The 25,028-nt window shown below is 39.7% G+C and overlaps 1 protein-coding gene across 1 annotated transcript; it reads right to left on the bottom strand.

The window, feature by feature from the left end:
- Window positions 1–11,168: 11,168 nt before the first annotated feature.
- On the bottom strand, window positions 11,169–24,437 carry LOC139465338 (solute carrier family 49 member 4 homolog). The gene is made up of 11 exons (XM_071247042.1): window positions 24,089–24,437; window positions 23,217–23,307; window positions 18,261–18,424; window positions 15,160–15,223; window positions 14,820–14,914; window positions 14,269–14,398; window positions 13,255–13,363; window positions 12,795–12,862; window positions 12,512–12,630; window positions 12,208–12,390; window positions 11,169–11,547 (listed from the first exon to the last, which is right to left on the bottom strand). Exons 1-11 carry the CDS (start codon window positions 24,435–24,437, stop codon window positions 11,387–11,389), a joined length of 1,533 nt encoding a protein of 510 aa, XP_071103143.1. The 3' UTR covers window positions 11,169–11,386.
- Between the last annotated feature and the right edge of the window lie 591 nt (window positions 24,438–25,028).

The raw sequence follows: 25,028 nt of genomic DNA, 5'->3' as shown, positions 1-25,028 counted from the left end.
ACGAGTGTTGCAAAATCCCGTACACCCCGCTACCGACAAATATAATGAATATCAATCATTACGAGTGCTCAAAGGATAGAACACACCTGGGGTACAGGAGACGCCCCTGGGAACACAGGAAACGCACATGGGAACATATAGAATACACACCGGACACAGAACACACACAAGGGAACAGAGTACACCGGGGAACACACACACCGAGACACACGGAATACACAAAAGGGAACAGAGTACACTTGAGAACACACACACCGGGGCACAGAACACACACAAGGGGCCAGAATACACCTGGGAACACACAGAACACACACAAGGGAACAGAATACACTTGGGAACACACAGAACACACACAAGGGAACAGAATACACCTGGGAACACACAGAACACACACAAGGGAACAGAATACACTTGGGAACACACAGAACACACACAAGGGAACAGAAGACACTTGGGAACACACAGAACACACACAAGGGAACAGAATACACTTGGGAACACACAGAACACACACAAGGGAACAGAATACACTTGGGAACACACAGAACACACACAAGGGAACAGAATACACTTGGGAACACACAGAACACACACAAGGGAACAGAATACACTTGGGAACACACAGAACACACACAAGGGAACAGAATACACCTGGGAACACACAGAACACACACAAGGGAACAGAATATACTTGGGAACACACAGAACACACACAAGGGAACAGAAGACACTTGGGAACACACAGAACACACACAAGGGAACAGAATACACTTGGGAACACACAGAACACACACAAGGGAACAGAATACACTTGGAAACACACAGAACACACACAAGGGAACAGAATACACCTGGGAACACACAGAACACACACAAGGGAACAGAATACACTTGGGAACACACAGAACACACACAAGGGAACAGAAGACACTTGGGAACACACAGAACACACACAAGGGAACAGAATACACCTGGGAACACACAGAACACACACAAGGGAACAGAAGACACCTGGGAACACACAGAACACACACAAGGGAACAGAATACACCTGGGAACACACAGAACACACACAAGGGAACAGAATACACTTGGGAACACACAGAACACACACAAGGGAACAGAATACACTTGGGAACACACAGAACACACACAAGGGAACAGAATACACTTGGGAACACACAGAACACACACAAGGGAACAGAAGACACTTGGGAACACACAGAACACACACAAGGGAACAGAATACACTTGGGAACACACAGAACACACACAAGGGAACAGAATACACTTGGGAACACACAGAACACACACAAGGGAACAGAAGACACCTGGGAACACACAGAACACACACAAGGGAACAGAATACACCTGGGAACACACAGAACACACACAAGGGAACAGAATACACCTGGGAACACATAGAACACACACAAGGGAACAGAAGACACCTGGGAACACACAGAACACACACAAGGGAACAGAAGACACCTGGGAACACACAGAACACACACAAGGGAACAGAAGACACCTGGGAACACACAGAACACACACAAGGGAACAGAAGACACCTGGGAACACACAGAACACACACAAGGGAACAGAAGACACCTGGGAACACACAGAACACACACAAGGGAACAGAAGACACCTGGGAACACACAGAACACACACAAGGGAACAGAATACACTTGGGAACACACAGAACACACACAAGGGAACAGAAGACACCTGGGAACACACAGAACACACACAAGGGAACAGAAGACACTTGGGAACACATAGAACACACACAAGGGAACAGAAGACACCTGGGAACACACAGAACACACACAAGGGAACAGAAGACACCTGGGAACACACAGAACACACACAAGGGAACAGAATACACTTGGGAACACACAGAACACACACAAGGGAACAGAATACACTTGGGAACACACAGAACACACACACAAGGGAACAGAAGACACCTGGGAACACACAGAACACACACAAGGGAACAGAATACACTTGGGAACACACAGAACACACACAAGGGAACAGAATACACTTGGGAACACACAGAACACACACAAGGGAACAGAAGACACCTGGGAACACACAGAACACACACAAGGGAACAGAAGACACCTGGGAACACACAGAACACACACAAGGGAACAGAATACACTTGGGAACACATAGAACACACACAAGGGAACAGAAGACACCTGGGAACACACAGAACACACACAAGGGAACAGAAGACACCTGGGAACACACAGAACACACACAAGGGAACAGAATACACTTGGGAACACACAGAACACACACAAGGGAACAGAAGACACCTGGGAACACACAGAACACACACAAGGGAACAGAATACACTTGGGAACACACAGAACACACACAAGGGAACAGAAGACACTCGGGAAAACACAGAACACACACAAGGGAACAGAAGACACTCGGGAACACACACACATGGACACAGAACACATCACAAAGGAACCGAAGACTCTTGGCAACACATATCGGGACACAGAACACACACATGGGAACAGAAGACGCTTTGGAACACACACACTGGGACACGCGATTTTGGAATTATTCTGTAGTAGGTTAAAATTAACTTGCATTACAATAATATTTTATCAACAATTCACTTCACTTCATATATGATAATTAAGTTTTCTGCATAAAGATTTTTTCGCATTGAAGTAGTGGTCACGTTTCCGGCCCCGGTCGTTGTTTCTATTTATATACACGGACAACGCGGCAGTAAACTGGACCTGTTCGTGTTTGAAACTCATAGCTCTTATAAGAAGGGAAAGGTTTGACCGTGTTAATGGTTTGGCGAAAAGGTGCTACCAAAAAATAGAACGATATTTTGTAAATTTGCACTCTGTTGGAGCTAGTAAAGATCGATGCGAAATCAGCAAATCGGACTTCTATGAAGGCTTGAGTCGTAACCCTGTGTCAGTGACTAGACTAAGCAGTGAGTGTCGTCCTTTGGTAAACACGTTTAAACACAAATTTAATCTTTCGCAGATACAAACATAATGTGCTATAGATATACGACAGTAGACATTTGTATTCGTCAAAAAGGAAAACCTACGCCTACAGTAAACTATAATAATAGTGTGACTTCACAGTATCTGGATCCACTTGACATCGAACTTATAAAACTATTTTGTTGAATAAATGTACAATCGTCATGCGTATACCTAATGCATTACAAGTGTCACGATGACAGACAGATTAATATAATCATGAACGTACATATCTCGCCTACCTCACCACACATATAAAATGTGCAGTGTGAGACGAGATATATATTCCGGAGAAGTAAATGTGTGCCACATACATGTCAATCCCGCTAGTGAACACGAACATAGTCCCCACATAACTCCTGTCTATATCCAGAGAAATGGAAACCATAATCAATTCAAAACCCTTCCTAGAAACGCCTTTATCAGTTTTACCAAGAAATAAATCTATCTTTATTCTTAGAACTCAAAGTAGAAGTTGCGAATTCCGAGAACGGCCACCATCATATATGGTGATCTACTCGCTGTATGCAAACGTAACGTAGATCTGACTGAACATACCAGTTCCACCTCTGTGGGATAATGTCTCATAATGTACGAGTAGTTTGTGAGTAACTTATGTTATATTTTGTGGATAAAATACCACGAAAGCCCCCTATCAATAAGTATCAACATAATGCGTGTCAGGTTATTTATAGACAAGCTCTTCCTAGAAACTCATTTTTCTAGTACAAGGTGTGTTCGATTAGATGAACTAATCGTGTTCATTCAGTCCTTTGCTAAATAGCACGTTGGTTTTGTATGTCATCTTTGAGAAATATTTTGTTATTTTCATTCAAAGCAAAACACGTGTGTTATATCCTCATTTACTGACGCGCTCCAGGGTTATTTCGTTTCCAGCCGAAAGCTTAGCAATATCACGCGCTGCAGTGCTTTGTTTGTTTGTTTTTTTTCTAAACAAAAAACAATCAGCAATATTCCAGCTTTAGGACGGCAGCCTGAAAATATTCAATTCTGGACCAGACTATCCAGTGATTGACGTCATGAGTATCGATCTACGCAATTGGGATACGATGACATGCCTCAACCAAGTCGGCGTGTCTGACCACCTGATCCCGTTAGTCGCCTCTTACAACAAGCATGGGTTGCTGAAGACCAATGCTAACTCGGATCTTCATGGGGCGCGATTGGTATAATCCCTCCTTTTGGCAGTATTTGTGTGGCGTCACGATTATTAAATATTTCGATTATTCGTTTTTCCTTTCTCCTTCTTTAACACTCGATATGTTCACAAGTGGCCTCAATTAATAAATAATGAATGTTCTTTTGGAATATTTGTTTCGTTATCAAATAATTAAACTGAATTAAAAAAGTGTTTTCTGCTTTATTTTCCTTCTGCAAATAGAGACAGTCAGTTAATGTTATGTGTACACAGATTTCAAGACACCCACGGAACAACACGACGATTGTTCACTTAACCACGTTTATTGAATCCAATCGAACACACACTAAGCGATTTATCAGGTTGAGAACGCAGCATCTTACCTCCACCAATGGACACAGATAATTATGTAACTGATGATACCCCGGCTCATGAAGAAGTAAATCAACCTATAACAAATCAAGAAGTTGAACAACATATCCAAAAGCTTGCAAATAATAAATCACCAGGACCTGATGGTATTGTCTCTGAATATTTCAAGAATACAAAAAATATAATTTTACCTACATTGACTGCCTTCTTTAATGAAATACTTGACAATGGTGTGTTTCCAAATGCAAGGAATAGAAGTATCATTTGCCCTCTTTTTAAGTCTGGAGACAAGCATGATGTAAACAACTACAGGGGACTATCCTTGATTGATAACTTGTGTAAAATATTTACCGCTATCATAAACTGGAGACTTAAGAATTTTTGTGAGAAAAATAACATAATTGATTGAAGCCCTAAAAGAAGGAAGTCTAGATTTCCCTCAGGTTCTGAATCTCGCTCGGATACAAGCAGGATTTAGGTCCAATTATTCAACTATTGACAATATTTTTAGTTTGCAGGCAATGACACAAACATATGCCTGTAGAAGAAAGGGGAGATTTGACTGCCTCTTTGTTGACTTTTCAAAGGCATTTGACACCACTGTATAAGACATGATAATCTACTGAAAAGCCTACATGAAGTTGGGATCAAGGGTAAACTGTTCAGTATAATTTCATCAATGTATTCAAGTCTGCGTGCTTGTGTAAGGGCTTCAACTGGACTAACTGATTATTTTGAATGTAATATTGGCACCCGGCAGGGCTGTAGTTTGAGTCCGCAACTATTTATAATATTCATAAACAAGCTTTTAATTCAACTTGAAGACTGCGGAGGAGAAGGTGTTTTTATATCACAAGATTTTAAAAATGTTTCTGCCATAATGTTTGCAGATGATGTTTCTTCTGTATCATGTTCAGCAGTTCAACTACAAAAGAACATTGATGCTCTACACTTATTCTGTTTACAAACTGGTATGAAAGTCAATCTGAAGAAGACAAAAGTAATGGTATTTAGAAATGGTGGTCCCCTAAGAAGTGAAAGCATTGATGTTGTTCCATTTTACAGATATTTAGGAATTATGTTCACCCCCAAACTTTTGTGGACCCAGGCTCAACATGTTTAGCTGCTCAGAGTTCCAAAGCTGTGTTTGCCATAAATAGATATCGGAAGAAACTTGGTGATATTCCATGCAAAGATTAAATCAAAATTATTGATATTATTGTAACTTCTATCCTGTGCTATGGCTCTGAAATCTGGGGTGTTAATTACAGCAAAACGACTAACGGGATCGGGTGGTCAGGCTCGCTTACTTGGATGATGCCTGTCATCATATCTCAATTGCGTGGATTGATGCTCATGATATTAATCACTGGATTGTCTGGTCCAGACTCGATTATTTACTGCTGAGTGCGGCGTTGAACAACAAACCAAAACAAAAAACCAGTGAAGATTTCAAAAATTCTTATGGTAGACAAGTGGAGGACATTTCCAAATTTGACACATCAGTGTCAAAAATGATGTTCGACGCAATGCCCTATTTACACTTGTACCACTGGTTCTCGTTCATTTTCAGGTTAACACTTGTCTGCCTTTGCATGTGTTTGATAGGGATTCATAAAAACATGCATAAGATATTGTCGGAATCGTACAATGGACTCATATTTATGGAAAGGAATTTGTCGCTTTTACTTAATGCCTTGGCAAGCAAGCACACACACACAACGTTATTTGGTATGACCCTGTCAGGGGATCGAAACCACGGCCCTTCGGCTTTCCGGACATACATGTATGCTCTATCCATTACATCACTGAGGCGGTCACTCGTTTAGAACCCAACCACTCTGTACCTTGCATTTAGACTAACGCTTAGTGTCTAAAAAATAAATGATATTGAAAGAAACAAACATCTCCATTTAAATGGAAAAGGAACCCTTGGGGAAATCTAGACTTCCTTCTTTTAGGGCTTCAGCAATACAGTAAGTGCTGGGCAGAGGGAAACTAACTATGGTTCAGATCTACTAAGTGACGAGCAATTCGTGACAGCGCATGGCGCACGTGAATCAGCAACAGAGAACGCATTCGACGGGCATGGACCACTCAGAAAATGTAATTGCAGACAACAGATAGTACTGATTAATTATTTTTTTTTAAACCCACCCCAACCCCCACCCCCCGAGAAAAACATGTTTTGTATAAGTCTAAAATTTGGAACACCCATTCAGGCCTCGTCTCGTTTTTTCAGGAATTGACTGATTCTTGGACTTCTTCCACCACTCATCCATTGTCAAGAAATATGAGACAGGAAACGGAATCATGACATTGTCAATGTCCTCCATCCGTTCATGTAATTTGTTTCTATCATTTTCATTGTCTCTGTTTCCTTGTGAATTTGTAAATAGGGTTGAGTGAGTGCACTGACGTTGGGTTATCCCTCGGTCAACAATATTACTGCTGTATCATGGCTGCCTGATGACTGGAATGTTGCTGAGTGCGGCGTTAAACCATAAACACTCTTTTGTGGTTATTCACGGATTTTACAATGTAATTCTGTATGAACCGATTTCTAGGTAAACTGACGCGTTTCAACTTGGGGATCAACTAGTAAACAGGTTTACACATTGGCGTTTGTGGGCAGTGGAATCAATTAGCTGACCGGTTGGGAGCGGGCCTACAATATTCGACAGTCACTTATTTTAATTTTAATGTCGTGTTCAAGATAATTGCACTCACATAGAGTCGCGCGCATGCACGCGTGTGTATGTCCCTCTCTCTCTCTCTCTCTCTCTCTGTGTGTGTGTGTGTGTGTCTGTGGTTTGTGACTGCTTGTACTAGCCCACTAAGATACCATGCCGCAGTGTGACTAGCCGAGTATGACCAGTGCTTGAGAGCGTGAGCAGCTATGCACATCGTCTGGGTATGATCACACGGTGCAGCAAGTGTCACATCATATTTATCCTCATTTTAGTCGTACCTTTAGCTAAAGGGGAAACCGAAAGGTGTTTCAGAATGTCAATAGGATATGAAGGTGTCAGTATACTGACTATTGACTGAAGATCACTATTTATTCAAATTAACTCAATTTGTTTTCGGCTTGATGTGGTTTACCCGATGGTGGAATCCATGTGGTTTGTAGGGTCAGGACTGACGTTGGAAATATGGCGGGTCAAGCGGAGTCAAGTGATACAATGCATGTCAGCTGTCGCATGGACATTGTTGAGTCCTGTTTAGTTAACAATTGCGCCGCTGTAACATCCAATCTTAACCAAGTTACCCGTCCACCAGTTTCAGCATTCCAGAGATGCCATACTGAAGCCGCGGACTCCGAAACCTTGAAAGGCTAATTATTAATGACGGATATATAAGTTAAGCGTCCCTGAAAAGGTTGATCAATCTTGCCTGACCGCGAATGAAATTGGTAAAATCATCATGAATCAGACACTCCTGTGATTCATATTATGACGAAAAGGGGTACGATGATACGCAATTAACCAGGTCACAAAGCCTGACCCCCCGACTAACTTAGACGATTCTTACGGCATGTATAGGCTGCTTGAGACAGGCGTCACGGTCCTTGTCTGAGCAGATTCCTAATCCACTGAAGGACCACGCCGGTACATTCGTGGGATCGAACTAAAACATGGCAGGAAAGAAATGCCTATCAAACAATTCATGGCATCACGGTTGTAAAGGAAATCTTGGAACAGCTTATACACTTAAAGCGATTTATATCATTCATGTACAAGCCCTGTTTCCTGCTCAAAATGTAGATTAACAAGGATGTTCCTGACATTGCAATTTACAACAACCAACATCTTCTTTTCACGACAGATTTGTGGGAGGATAGCAGACAAATGTGGGTTTATATCAACATATTGCATTGTATTAATCAAAACTCAAAATAAGAAACCACAATGTGTTAAATTGGAGACGGAAACATTAGAAGTATGTGTGTAACAGTGGAACTCAGATTTAATAACATAATAAAATACTTTTTTTAGGAATTGGTATGAATGAAGTTTGAAAATCTTTAAGAAACTTTTTCTCAGAACACAAGACCAAGCTAGGGAGACCTGAAACTTGATATGTAGGACCCTAGTTGAACTGGATATGTAGGTATGTGATTCAAGCGAAAGATGAAGAAAGGAAATAAACATCAGATGATAATTGTGATGTGACAGACAGACAGACAGACGGACAGTGTATTCAGTAAAACGTCCACAGCCCCATTATACAGACACTGTTTGATTGTAGGAACTACGCGTGCCAATGAAATAATCAATAAGGTTTTTTTAGGCGCTGGACTTTATAGAAATATAAACATGTGTAATATACAACATCAACGTTTTCAGATGAAATAATTTCAGTCAAAAATGTTACAGTTTGAGACTTGATATTCTTCTTTGAGCTGAAAAACGCTCACACACAAGCAATATAAGAAATTCATGTTCAATAAAAGATCTTTTTTTACATCTAACAGGGATTAAAAATGCTTCGGTCCTATTAAAGGTATCATATATGCTATTGAGAAAACAACACCATGATTGTTGAAGGTTATTAAATAATCTTTGTTCAAGAGATGAATAAATATCTTCACATTGCCCACATCCACATTGCATATCCAAATCCTGATGTAAACCAAATATTTGTAAACATCGTCCAGTGATTTGGGCATGAAGTAGCTGGCATTAATGAGGCAGTCAGTGATATAAAGTTGACTGTACTTTTGTCTATTGTATGCTCATATGTCACTGAACTATAATGAAGAAAAGAAACAAGCATCATATATATTTATCACACGAGACAAATAAAAAGCATGATGTCTCGCATTTTTGCCCGACATCCTAATTTCAGCATATTAATGCCCAATCACACATTGCATTCGAACAATATCGTCACAATCTCATGACTCGCGAGGATGAGATGAGATTCAAAGATGATTGAGGGTTGTACCATCAGCCGAATCACACGTCACATATTCTACACGCTCAGTTGCAGATTGATATTTGTTCCTTGATTTATTTTTCAGGTAGTATTTCAATGTCAGTTCTTGGCGCCAGAGGTGTAAAGGCATTTCCGAACATTCAACTTGTACAATAGCTGTTGAAATTGTCAGGAATACTCCAATACAAAGTCGTTGTGCCTTTGAGTGAATGCCAGTTCTATGAGATGGCATTTCGAGGCATTGATGAACATATTACATACAAGGTCTACCCTTGACAGGATCAAAGCTTTATATAGCAATTTGTTACGCTTGGTAATGATACTGGTCATACGAGAAAAGAAAGTCAGCATTTCATCAAAGTATATGCCTGAAAGTTTTGAATTGTTAAACAAAGTTGATTACGTTACCATAAGTCTTTGTTATGAGGGTATTTCTCCCAGTTAACATCACCGCGTCTTAGTATGAGATATATTACAAGCCCATTTACAACACCATCTATGAACTACGTTCACGGCCCCGTTCCATAAAGTCATCTTAGCGCTAAGGTGATCGTAAGTCCCATTCTTTAACACTGGCTTACGATAGTCGTAGCGCTAAGATCGCTTTGTGGAACGGTGCGCAGGAGGTTTTGTACAGAGTCCTGGCCAAATGGAAAGTGTCCTAAGCGTCTCCAGAAGGTCCCATCATCAGCTAACTGAAATGCATCAACATTAAAAGATAGAGATTATAGTAGGTCATTTATCATAATATTAAACAAACCAGGTGCAATCACATTACCCTGCTTGGTGCTTTATTCTAGGTATTTTCTTGTGTGAAGCCCATTTCTGATGTCCCCCGCCGTGATATTGCTGGAATATTGCTAAAAGCAGCATAAAACCATACTCACTCACTCTAGGTATTTTCAGTATCAAGGAATCCCCACATCATTATTTCGACAAATTGCCTTAACCCATTTTAAAATTTACAATAACTGTGAACGAATCAAAATTAAAAGTATAAAGTTATTTGGTGAACACACGATCCGCTGAATAACGGCACATTTGTAAGAAGTTCAACCAATTCTGACGGTTCTGAAGTTTGTCCAACTCGGTTTCCCTATCGGTTTCCTGTGGTCAGCTATTTCACAGATATCATGGTCAGCTATTTCACAGATATCATTAGACCAAGGCTTGTAGATGTTTGTTTAAAATCATAGCAGGAAATATTTAGTATCAGCTATTCCAATAAAAAAATATGCGTGATTAGGTCAAACAAAGCCAACTGACAGAGTAGTACATACAACACACGTCCCTTCCGATCGACATTTAATCTGCTTCCATTTAAGGAAGTAAGCAGGCAAGCGTTATCTACACCGAGAGGTATTCAACGCTTGTAAACCTTCAGCAAGTATCACGTTAATTTCAACCTCGCTCGTTAGAGGTCATCGTTGCAGTTCTCTCATTATCCACCTGTTACCTGACGTGTGGTCATATCACTGTAATAATTACGCGTGTATCTCTGTCAGCACCAAGAACAAGTTTCTCGAAGTATGTCCCATCACAGCAGCAAAATGCGACCAGTTGGCTACCGAACACCAAAACCAATAGATGAATGTATTCTCAGTCTTGTAGAATACATATTTTCGTAAATGGACAACAGTCAGGACATGGTTTATTTGGATATACTTGTCGTGAGTATGCCTGGAAGGAAGGTCTCTTAATGCGTGATTGTGTGTCAGAGTATTCCTTCCTGGCGGCATGTTGGTTAATCTCCATAAAAAGTAGGAAAAGGCCACATTACGAAACAGTACGCCACGGATTCATCTATCAGCTGCGAGTCAAAGGCATATTTAAATACACTCTCAGTATGTGTGTTGTGTTCGTATCAACCAACTTTCTAGTTTGTATTGATCAACGCAGCAGCTTTCTCTTCAGGCTCTGGAACAATGGTCTCCTGCGTATCGATGTCAGTCCTGGTGTACTTCTCTGTGAACAGCAGGAGTAGGGGTACTGTTACTGCTACAGAGCCAAGCATGCACCAGTCCATCCACGCAACACCTGCGAGAGATAAAGCGATAAAATAATAATTATTATTATTTTTATTTTATTAATAATATTTTTTTTTTTTATATATAAATATGTTGTTGTTTTTTATGGTTTTTTTATTATTATTATTCATTTTTTGGGGGGATGTACAGTCCTGTTCCCCAGTGGGCATGTTTCTTCTTTGCGGAATGTTGGATTTAAAGATAGAAAACAATTTTGATTATGTTAATCAAAACCTGTGTGTCTGTAACGCTTTTTTATGCGTTCCCTCATTATAACCGTTAATAGAACTTTGGATTCAGTTATATACAATTTGAGGATGTCAGTGTTTGTACAGCAAAATTTTAGAGACACATGTAGCTGAGTGGTATCTTAGCCGTGGAAGGATTCAAGAAAGTCAAACGTGACCCTTGTTATTATCATTGGTCTCTCTCTTAAACAAGGACTGGTCGGCTCGGAGTATACTGTGTCTGAGTATTCATATTAAACTGCGTCATGGTATCTCAGTAGGCTAGCACTATAAAATCGGATTAGCCGAGTCTAGTACAAGCAGATTCACACACGTCATGCCTGTCGCTATATAAGTGCAATAATCTTGAACGCGACGTTTCTCTCACCTCACCACCTGGGATTTGTGACATTTCAGTTTGGAAGATTTGTTTGGAGGTTTACCTATTCTTGGGATCTGCAGCACAGACAGAAAGATGACACCAGTCAGGTTGTTAGCCATGGTGAGAACAGCGCCCGTGACGCCCTCTGCGATAGGGTATGAAGCCTCACACCCAAGCTCGAAGAACAGCGGGATAGAACCATTGATGAAGACTCCCATCAAGATGCAGGAGATGTACAGTGACACTGATAGAAGAGATCAATTCGACGAAGATAACGTGGGTTCATGGTCAAAAACTTGTTTCGCAAGCACGTATATGAATGTTTACGAAAAAGCGTATACAGATCAAACCTCAAACTTACTCACCCAAGCTGAAGGGGATGAAGGACAGACGCAACAGGACAAACCAGAGTGTGGATGCTGTTGCTAAGACGAATAGGATCAACAACATCATCTTCATGTGACGTAGACACAGGTCGGCAATCCTTTAAGTAAAGGACACGGCATTAAACAATAGTGGCCGCAAACAAGTGTGCCTAAGGCTCTGTTAAATCTAATGTGTCAAATATTGAGCAAGGTGCATAAAATGAATGCTCGACCTTTGTCGCAAGGTCTGTCTCAAAGTCTACCCAGACCTACTTGAACATACCTGGACATCACCAGCGCCGCTACACAACCGCCTATCGTGGCATAAAAGCCAATTAAACCGGCATGGTACTGAAAACCAATTTTAAAATGAGTGTAGATTATAACAAGTGCTCCAAAAACAGCTGATTTCGCACTTAATTGACATATTCATTATCGATTGAGTGTTTTTGCCGCTTTTGGTTGTAATCCAATAATATAACGAAAGACATAGGAAACGGGCCTCATACATTGTAACCATTTAACACCCAATGTTGTTTGACACGAGTATACTACACAAAACGAGCCCACGAAACAGTTGCCTATACTGCTGCTACACTTTGGAATTCTCCAGTCTGTTTCAAAACAGTATTTGAAAAATTCGTTACTGTCTTTACTGTCATTATTGCATTCGGGATCGGATATGGCGCACTACTTATGTCAACCATCATCATCTACCTCCTCCTCCTCCTCATTATTATTACCTGTGATACACCGACTCCATTCAGAATGACATCCAGAATTGCCGCAAACACCATGTAAACTCCCGTTGGTACACTGTAGGCCACCATTATCACCCAGAAGCGTTTATGTCTGCACAAGGTAAACTATCACACATACATTTGAATGACACAGTATGGAGTTGATTTAGCTGTAGCTTTAGCTGCGGCCCATCATACGTTCTTCCAGGGAAAGGGGGGCCTTTTGTCGCGATGGTTTACACTCTCAAGCCTCACACTGGAGGATTGTTTTACCGACAAATAGCTATACAATATCAGGTTAGGTGAGGTGAAATAGGGTTTAACGTCGCGTCCAAGATTATTGTGTGTGTTTGTGTGGCTGCTTGTACTAGTCCGGACTGATGCCGATTTATAGTGCTAGCTCACTCAGATACCATGCCGCAGTTTAACATGAATACCCCACTCAGACACAGTATACTGACTCCGAGCCGACCAGTCCTTGTTTTAGCCCCTTAATGCCGAGCGCCAGACAGGATCACAACAAGTACCATCTTTTAACGTCTTTTGGCATGACGCGGCCGGGGACAGAACCCCGGACCTTCCGCTCTCCGGGCGGACGCTCTACCACTAGACCACGGAGGTGGTCCTATACAATATCACGGGGGGTGGATAACAATCCAGTTTTTAGTAAAAACAAATACACTTGACTGTCCTAAGAAGGAATAGGTTAGTCATGTAAGACCTGTTCAAGTGGGGATATAGGTTGTTTAAAAGTTTTAAAAAAAATAAAAAAATCAGAAGTGCTGATCATACAAACCTCCTAAACAATACATGACACCACAGGACCTTTCTAATAGTTATGTTTCACTACTGACTGACTTTATTGGGCCGAATGATTTACAGTGCACTTTCCCATTTAAGATGGTCTACAAATTAAATTAGTTGTAACTTATGTAAACCTCTTCACATGTATGGCTACAAAAAACGGTAATCGTTATTGGCAAAACGGATTTCCTGTCAAACAGATGAATGTCTTACGTGAATAGTCCTTTGAGCCCCTGTAGGTAGCTTGGTCTCTCCATGGACGCTGTGAGGCTGGGGGGAGAGGGGGGCTTGGCGGGGAAGTACACCACCACCAGGAGCAGCAGCAGCACACAAGCCGCACATTCTGTATACAGCACGGTTAACAGTATCAACTTCGTAGTAATATCACCTAAATATCATTGTGTTAAGAAGCTTTACACATGACACACACAGAAATATATACTCGTTCTTGAAGTGATTGACGTAAGAGTAAATCTGTTATTCCAAAGGGCAGGAGATGCAACATTTAAGCAATATCTACACAATATATGTAAAGGGCACTGAGAAAGGGTTTCACAAATTACATCCAAGCGGTAATCGAACCTGGATCTGAGGTGTGACGAGGGAACACGTTACCAATGGACTACCCCAACGAACCAATGAGGAGATGTGCATGTATAACGCGAAAGAAAGGAAATGCATTTATTGTATGATTAAAATGACACCCGATCATTTTGCTATTTATAAAGGTTTGATTCACAATGTAAGCAGAAAACGTTGATCACCTGTATACATCAGTCTCATGATACCGCTTCTCACCTCGGACAGGTTAGCGTGTGGTGTCAGACTGAATGGATTGGAGTTCCCCTGGCTTGACGAACTGCAACAAGGAACACTGACTATTACGGCAAGTGTGAAGAAATAGAAGGGTACGTGGATACATAGAGAGTGGCTGGTAGGGGAGTTGGAATGATGTTAAGGTGATAGGGTTGATAAATAGAGGTCCGAGATGAGGAACTACAGATGGGAATTGCGGGATGAAGTCATTGAGCTGCAGGGGAACCAGTGGGCGTGGACATGGAGGGGTGGGCTGTGTATGTGACACACAACGGAGGCGCTTCTTACTTTATAGGTGTCATGTCGGTTATGTTCAAGGATGATTCATCTGGTTGTGGCACCATGAGCGGACCTGTCGACACAAGGATTGTTGAGATGAGAATAAAGAAAGCGACGAAACTATTTCCACAATCATATAAAACGTCCATTGTACGATGCCGTAAGCATGTGTCCATGAATCAATATTAAATAGTGAATATATCCAATGTTCTATAAGATATATGTAGCGTACCCCGCCTTACCAGAGGCACCCGTCACAACCACAAATTGATCATCTGAAAAACAACCACAGTAATATACGACACAGGTCAAAAATGGAAATGCTTTGGACATCATTTCTGTCACTGATGCGACAAATTTAGAAATGTCCTCCACATGCCTTTCACTAAACGTTTTGAAAGCGTCATTGATAAGCTTTGAAAATTGTATCCCCGAACAAACAACCTCCAAACAAGAAAATATGACACGTCTTAAAAGTTCCAAAGAAAGAGCATGCTCGACTGTACCTCAAAAGCTACGAACGAAGCTTTAACGAACCGCTAAACAAAGATCTGAGGACATGCCATTACGGGTCACGTCAGAACGACCTTTCGCAAACTTTGACCGACCAATAAAACCGACTAACAAGAACTCGACATCAGCCAATCAGAAATCAGCTTTCTCGGGCTTTCCGGCACTGGTTTCAACATGGCGACATCTATTCTAAACTAACCTTGGAAAAATAGTGATTCAAAATTTGAAAACTGTACAAAAGAAAATTAATTTCTGGAATGTCTAAAACATAGCCGTGGTTGTATGGCAGTACTTCCCACGGGCTATGAAAAGTCTAGTCCGTTTAGAATGTTTTTTCCATTGAGAGACTGACAATGATTTTGACTAATCAGTCGAACAGCCCATAAATGTTGTTCAGAATACCACTTGTGAACCTCTTCGAGGTTGCATGATTAGAAAACACATTCCGATTGTCACTTTCACGATCTGGTAAGCTTCGCACTGACGAAAAGTCATTCTGACGTGACCCGTAATGGAATGTCCTCAGATCTTTGTTTAGCGGTAGCGGGAATCGAGATCTGATTTTTATAGCATTGTACCCAGACGGTCCTAGCCGATAAGAGGGACAACGCTACACAAGGAGTAGCATATCTTTAGACAACGTGACCATCTGTGTTCCTTTGAGTAAGGGGAAACACTCTACATGTCCCATTTAAAACACAAGGGACATAGTAATGAGACTAACAGAAACATTAAGTATTCAAGGTAAGCTCAATGAGCCAGGTTTATATTTTATCTGTATGTGTAATCCTACAAGGCCCGTACGAGAAGTACTACAGTCCCCCGTAGTACCAATAAATGTATCTGGTAACAGAGTTTGTATTGTTACGTGTTGATTTTCAAATTGAAAGGCGAAGTTTGATCCAGAAATCGGTACATAATAAACTAGTTTAAGAAATCAGTAAATACCAACACAAGATCAATAAACAATAAAGTTATATTGAAATACACAGCATTGGGTTTACAATCATACAGTGGCTCTTATATTTGGTAGCAGCAATCAACATCAGGTCCTATCACAAACTACAAACTACGTGAAGTTACATAGACATGTACAAATGGTATACAGTAACTCCCAGACCTACTGGAATTGTTTCTCCTTTGGTTTGCGAACGGTATTGTTCTTTTGTCAGAAACTGCAATTGGACTCCAAAAACAGATTGGCATTTTAGAACATAGCTATGTTTCATGGTAATAACATTTTAAACTAAACAAAGTAAAAATTGTTGTTTTCAGAAATATGCGGGAAACTTTCAAAAACAGAATAATGAACGTTCTTCGTTGAAGCTATTTCCTTCATATAATTGTTTAGGTATGTTATTTCCTAGAAGTCTTTCATGGCAATCATCAGTAGAATATGTGGTTTAAAAGCAAAGAAGGTACGTATAACAGCACAGAAATATTTTAAAATTTGAAATTTCATCTTTTTATATCAACTTTAAAGTATTTGACTGCCTATTGTATTGTATGAACGGGAGACGTGGGGTGTTCGAAAGTACAAATGACCAGACTTGTACCTTTACAAGCATGTAAGCGTTGTTTTGGTATACAAAGCCCCACACAAACTGATATTGTGCTTGGAGAATATGGACGATTTCCTGTTTATGTTTTTTTCTATTGGCTTAAACCTTATAGTCATGCCCATGTCGTTAACCATTGGAGGTATTAAAAAGGTTGTATCACACGGGGTACCCGTAATAAAAATAACTGAGATACATTTATCGAGTATATACGTTTCAAGGTTGGTCTGGGATACGCATGATCTGTTATCTATTGTACACTAAAAAGAAAAAAATTGCTTTCAACAAAGGAGAAGTGAAAATGTAATGAATGGTAAATATACCGTACTGTATTCACTGTTTAAACAACATCCTAAATGTGAAAAATAGTTACGATTTGTAAATATTAGACAACAACTTCGATTCTCCAACTACGTTTCTGTTTATAAAGGTTAGTTTAATAACATTGAACATAAATATTAATAGTAATAGTAAACATACTGAAGATGAATATCACGCCCTCCTTATATAAACTACTGCAAGAACTACGAATGTGTAAAAAGGAAATTTGTTTTTCATATGCCAAGACGTACCGAATAGTATAATATGTACCATATCAGGTGCCGACTAGTAACATGTATATTTAGTCAGGTTTGGTTCTTTAAAAAATTGTACTATGTCTGTTTTTTTCTGTCCTTTTTCTGTATCTGAACATTTGTTACGATATCAAAGGAGTGAGTCTGGTTTAACGCCGCTTTTAACAGTATTCCAGTCATATCACGGTGTGACAGCTTAATGTGGGAGGAAAGCCCGAAGTGATGCAGGTCTCGGACGTTTACAGCTTCGGTGAAACCCACGAGCACGGGTATGGTGCTGACAAACCTAGAAACATAATCGGGGCGAATCGGGACCCGAACCCACAATCATAGGTTTCAGGCGTGCCTAAGGGACGCAGCTCTGCACAGCAAATCGCGACACCCGTGCCCCCTGTTACGATATCAAAGGAACGTATTTGAAACAAAAGCTGATGTACAGCTGGCTTGTCAGTGGTTTATTTACCGATAATGAAGCCGACAGAGATGCCGAAGTAGTTAAAGACAGTTGACACGGCTGTAGCAGTTGCCCTCTGGTTAGGGGGAAACCACGTGGCAGAGAAGAGGGCGGGGCCGGCGAAGGGCACAATGCTAGCCGCACCGGTCAAACTTGCTGCAATGTTTATCAACCTGAAAGCAGAAAAACACAATATCACAAGGTAAACTTCAGAGCTTCATGAAAACATGAATTTGTTTTCAATCAACTAGAATATGTGACTGACCTAAAGAATTGATGTCATGTTTTCTTCTGAAATCTGCCAAACCCATGACGGGTCAGTGCATCTGTACAAAGAATTTCTGGCATGACCCTAAGACATGAAAACATGTTCATTCCGCTTGTGTACTGGATTCAAAAGCTTCATTAAAACATGAATGTGTTCAACTCTTAAAACATAGGTACCCCCCTCGTTTTATGCATAAGTTCAAGTTGTTACAGTAAATGATTTTGCAACTTGCAACATAATAGCAACAACATACTACATTCTGATTAATGCATTTATTATAAACTTCAGTGTGATAGACTGAGTGTTCCGAAGTTGAGGAAAGTGGTGTTACGTTAAACGTTGATTGTCCAAGCGACACATTCACCTATCTAAGTTGGAATATTAATGGATTTCGAAACAAAATCGATGATGCTGATTCTATATCATACATACAACAATTTAAAATAGCATGTCTTGTGGAAACTTTTGTCGAATGTAGTTTTGATAATACCTGGTTAGTTGGTTATGATATTTATTATAGTCCAGCAATAAAATTATGTGACTACGGAAGGCTGTCAGGTGGTATTTGTGTATGTGTCCATCAATCCGTCAGTAAATTGTGTAAGTTAATTAAATCAGATGTTGATTATCTCCTGTGGTTGAACATATCAAAAGTGTTACTTACAATTGACAAGAACGTAAACTTGCTATGTACATACATACCACCAGCTGGCTCGCCGTATTAAAACCATCTCCTCTCAAACTGTAGTATAGATCATCTTGAAGAGTTTATGTTAAATAATCAGTCGAAGCTTTAAGATTCTATCAGTGTAGTCTGTGGGGATGTGCAACTCGTACAAGTCTTGACAGAAAGAAATACTGCGAAAGTAGAATATATATAAAAGTTGCTTTCAGAAATACAAATTTGATATGCGCAGACATAGACAAGATAAATTGAAAAAGTCCATTAACAATCCTTCTGCGTTCTGGAAACAAGTACGATCTCTTAAGAATAGATCTTCTGCTACAGATTACACAACAAAATCGCAGTGGCTAAGTCATTTTAAGAAAACTGTATGTAGCATTTGTAGATTTTAAAAAGTCTTTTGATTCTGTAAATCACTTTAAGCTATGGACATGTCTACGAAAAGCTGGTTTACGTGGGAAAATGGTTACTATTCTAAAATCAATATATTCTGGTGTGAAATTATGTGTTCGCTGTGGGAATAGTTTAACATATTCCTTTGATTGTCCTTTAGGACTAAGACAAGGCTGTATTTTGAGTTCGATCTTATTTTCATTTTTCATTAATGAATTATATTACGAAATTGCTGCCAGTGGTAAACATGGTATCCAAATGTTTCCAGATTTGATAGAAATATTAATGTTGCTTTTCGCAGATGATGTCATTCTAGTGTCAGATACTGTTGTTGGTCTACAAAGGCAATTACATATTTTAAGTACATACACGAAAGAATGGAAATTATCAGTACATTTGGAAAAAAACTAAAATTGTGATCTTCAGAAAAGGTGGTCCAATAGCGTCGAAAGAGAGATGGTCATTCGATGGTCAGTCAGTCAATATAATAGATCACTATTCATATTTAGGAATCTGGTTCTCACACACAATGAATTGGAAAAAAATTGTGCCCTTGACCTGTACTTGCGTGCAAAGAGAGCGTTAATAAGTGTAATATATATTGCTCATAAAGTTGGATCGATGTCACCTAGTATCTTCTTTAAGCTTTTTGATACCCAGATACAACCAATTTTATTGTATGGTTTTGAAGTATGGGGATTTCAACGTTACAAAATTGCATGGTGTATGGTGAATGTGGTAGATTATAGTTTAATGCTCAGATTAGATGTTTAAAATACTGGTTGAAAATCCTTCACATGCATGAACAATGTCTCCCCAAATTAGCTCATAACATTGTTCTACATTTAGATAACATGGGAAAGAATACTTGGACATCGCATATAAAAAATCTTTTATTTTCGCATGATTTTGGTTTTATATGGCTATGTCAGTCAGTTGGAAATGTAAATATGTTTCTTAATGAATTCCGGAATCGGTCTTTAAATATGTTCTACCAAGAATGGCACTCCACTTTAGAGGATAGTTCACGTTATGAATATTACAAAACTTTCAAGACTTTACTTCAACCAGAAATATATTTATCAGTACTCACAACGGAAAACTTAAGAAAACAGTTAATTAGATATCGACTTGGTGTGCTAGACCTATTTGTAAATGAAGGAAGAAAACTGTCCATCCAAAACCTGAAAAGTGTTTGTCCATTGTGTAATCTAGAGATAGAAAATGAAATTCATTTTGTGTTTGTCTGTCCATTTTACAATGATCTCCGAAAGAAATATATAAAAGATTATTTAAAAGCAATGCCACCAATAAACGCCTTTGTAGTTATGCAGACGACAAAGAACGAATCAAATATATTAAATCTTTCACTTTATATTAAGCATGCATTAGCCAAAAGAAATGCATTAATCAAACAGCTTGTATATCCCAATGTGTAATATTTATGATTGTATCTACATGCCTAACTCTTTCTTGTATATTGGCCGGAGGCCTTGTGTACAATAAACTTCTTTTGATTGATTTGATTGATTGATTTCGTCTTTCAGGACGAGAACGTCCGTGCTCATCGTGCACGAATCGCAAATGCTCACCTGCAGCAGCACACCATTCATAGAATGCCTTGCCAGCAATAAGCCCAAACTTTTCCCAAATTGAACACGTCTGGGGCATGAGACGTGTGCGTCAACGCCATAGGCCGCAGACCACGTTGGCTGAACTTGACCAGACGATGAAAGAGCAGTGGGATAGACTTCCTCAAATTGCCACTAGGAAACTCGTACTCAGCATGCCTCGTCGACTGAATGAATGTTTGACAACTATTGATCCAAAAACGTCAACTGTGCCATCTCCCTCTTACTCCCATCATCAATTTGGCGGTCATAACACCCATTGTCACACTTTACTACCGATTGTACTGTGTACCCAATTCGTTTATTAGCAATAAATACTTACATTTTTATGAACATTGTGTGAATGGCGGGTGCTACCGGTTAGGCAGGACATGCTTACCCTTTTCGCGAACACCCGGTGTCATCACTTATTTCTGTGGTCCATTCATATAATTTACACAGCTATTTTGCATTTTAAGTCAAATCGAATCTGTTTCGGCAGATGATCTTGACTGTTCATCTCTTGCATTGACAATTCATATCAATACCATGCAATTATTACCAGTGTAATATGTTTGTGTTTTTATTGTTAAACGACGATTGTAACTGTATTACATTGTTTCTGTTAAGATTTGGCAGAAGCTCATTGCGTTGTATCTCGACAGTGATTAGAAATCAAGAAATCAAGTACTGTTTAATGTAAGCAGTCTTGAATAGGTTACTATATATAGATGCTTATGTGATGTTGTAACGCCCAGAACAGCGTGGACTGGTGTGGAATATTATGTGATCTTCAAGTGCCGCTGGACTGGTGATGACACTGTGGGAAAAATTCAAGTAGCTCGTGAGACTGTATATGAGGGAACAAGAGCGTGCCTCTTGCATCTCTTACACATTTCGTCTCACACACATTTCATAACATCAAGACCAGCTTTCGTGTGAAGATCACTCATCACCCCGGATTTCCTGCCAAAATGGATACTGACCACTGCCATCATATCATTTACTGTCATTGAATATTGTACTACCACTCTATTGTGTACTGCCATTGCAATTGCAAATTGTATTTTTTGTGAACTGATTATGTAATTCTGTAATATATTTGTTGATTGTATTCCATTTTTGTTTTTGTTTTTCTTTTACGTACACATTGCTGGGTAAGCACACTGTTTCACTTGGGAATCGACACGTGACACCAGAGAATAACATCTCTGGGTATTTTAAGTTATTAACTGTATCACACGATTGAGTGTTTATAGATTGTTTCAACATAGAACATCAAATGTCATGTTTTGTGAATGCTGCAACGACTTTTTATGACAAAAGACCGTATGTCATCATGGTGGTAATTGGTTTCTTTTCATACACGAAATACATCATAACATACATTTTCAATTTGCTTGTCTCATCCATCATATTAAAAAAATATTTTGTAATCATTAATTTTGAGCACGGAATGCGAACCGACACAAATACGAATTAACAACATAAACATACATTCCATTATGAACATCGCATCTTTCTGCTCTACCGTGTCCTGAATTACATCGCATTTTACACATGTAAACGATACAATTAAATACACAATACCATCAAACAGTTATCAACGTTTCACTATTATTTAGCAGTTGCAATCAGTCGCATAGATCTCCAGCACTACTTACATATTCACAATATATAAATATATGTTACAATTAACACACAAACATTTTTTGGAAAATATTTCTATCAACATACACTGGAGGGTCAACAATGCTATTCTTTCGAGCGTCACACAAAATAAACGTTAAGGGTTACCTATACTATACACTGGAGCGTTAAATATGATATACACTGCAGAGTCAAATTGCTGTTCAATTGGGCGTTTCACGAAATATACTCAAGGGCGTCAAATATAAAATAAAATTGAGTATCAAATATGAGACTCACACTGGCGCCAAATATAATGTAATTATCCTATTATTATGTATTTGTCACAAACGGTACGCATTGTCACACTGACTACTGACCATGTAGCTGGTACTGGGTCACTCGTGATGCACCTAATGGCCGTCAAAAACACCAGCAGCACAGCGCAACACAGCATTGATATCCGCAGTCCTAGAGTAGGATAAATACGTCTTAAAGTTCTGTTAAGAATAAGTGACTAATCACCGTGACACATATCTAAATCTTTAACAAATCTACAAATGTGAAAAAGAAAGAATGATTTCGAAGATGAAAAAAATACCAATAGCATCTTCAGTATGTGACCAATATAACATCAGTATATATGTTTTCTTGTCAATGTAGGCTGTCGGGTAGCCCAGTGGTCAAAGCGTTCGCTCGTCACGCCGAATACCCGGGTTCGATTAACGTTACAATGTGTGAAGCCCATTTGTGGTGTCCCTCGCCGTTATATGGCTGAAATATTGCGAAAGCAGGCATAAAATCATACTCCCTCACTCTTTTGTCATTGGAAGGCGACCCTTCAAATATGAGTGTGTGTGCGTTCGGGCATTCATGTAAGAGAATAAAGAGTGAGTGCGTGCGTGTGTGCGTGTGTGCGTGTGTGTGTGTGTGTGTGTGCGTGTGTATATGTGTGTGGCTGCTCCAACTTGTACCAACACGCCGCGTGTCTGACAAAGCGTAGCGTATTCATACCAAACCAATAAATCTTATCTATTTTATAATGAATCATTTTCTCCATGTCAAACGGTGCACATATAAAATATAGGAGTTACACATTAACGCAGTAGTTTCAATTCTACAAGCAAGTCATGTTGATTATTATGTTTTCAAGCTGTTTGTGTCACCATTCATAATGAGGTGTACAACAGTGCATATGAGCGTGCACAGTAGCTGTAAACGTTTGTAACATACATCAAGTGCAGATTCCTACCTTTGACATCCATCATCCAGGCCATCGGAAACATGAACACAACGTACATAATATTCCCCCAGTTGTTCAGCATGCCTATATTGGCATCCGTCCACCCGAACACAGCCTTAGCTGACTGAGCAATAGGTCCGAAAACGTTCCACACCCCAGCCTGAAGAAAACCAGCGAGCGAGAACACCACCAGAACATACCACCGGCGTTTGTAGGACTTAATATTCCCCATGGAGTCCAACAAGGGAGAGTCTTCATCAGATATCTTCGGGGGTTCTCTGGAAAGTTTATGTGCTCTACGTTCCCCGTTTCCTCCCAACGGAGGAATATTGTCATCAACATGTTCCCCGTCCTTCATTTCGATATTCAGAACAGGTTCAGACTTACTTACATTTTCGATCATGTCATGAGGATTGACAGAGTTAATCAATCCACATATACAACGTTTTTCTCTGATCGTTATCGCAATGAAGGGTGACGTGCCAGCTGCCTACAATATAATTCAAGTTCTCCCCATGACGTTATAATAGCAGTGACTGTGCGTCGAAGCTCATATTTATCTTCCAAGCCAGGCTAGCTAATGAACTTATTCCGCCTTTTGATCTATCAAAAGCAGTTTATTCAGATTTAATAACAGTATTTTTGCCAGTGTGTCTTTACAGGGTTCATGCTAAACACTTCTCATTCTCAATCCTTTAATTATATATTATTATCAACAAAATCTTGATAATTTTGTCAAGGAACCCAAGGATGGTATACACATAATGCGACAAGCAAACGTAAGGATAATTTAGATTTAATATAAATAAGGACTTAATCTTAGAATAAGTTAATTGAGTCACGCTAGAAATCTATGATTCTAGGTTTATCAGCATCATACCCGTGCTCGTGGGTTTCACCAAGCGGAAAACGTCTAAGACCTGTATCACTTTGGGCTGTCCCACCACAT

Source organism: Haliotis cracherodii, unplaced genomic scaffold (genome assembly GCF_022045235.1).
Source record: "Haliotis cracherodii isolate W230 unplaced genomic scaffold, xgHalCrac1.p SCAF_18, whole genome shotgun sequence".
Taxonomy (NCBI): domain Eukaryota; kingdom Metazoa; phylum Mollusca; class Gastropoda; order Lepetellida; family Haliotidae; genus Haliotis; species Haliotis cracherodii.
This window is presented reverse-complemented; position numbering and strand designations above follow the sequence as displayed.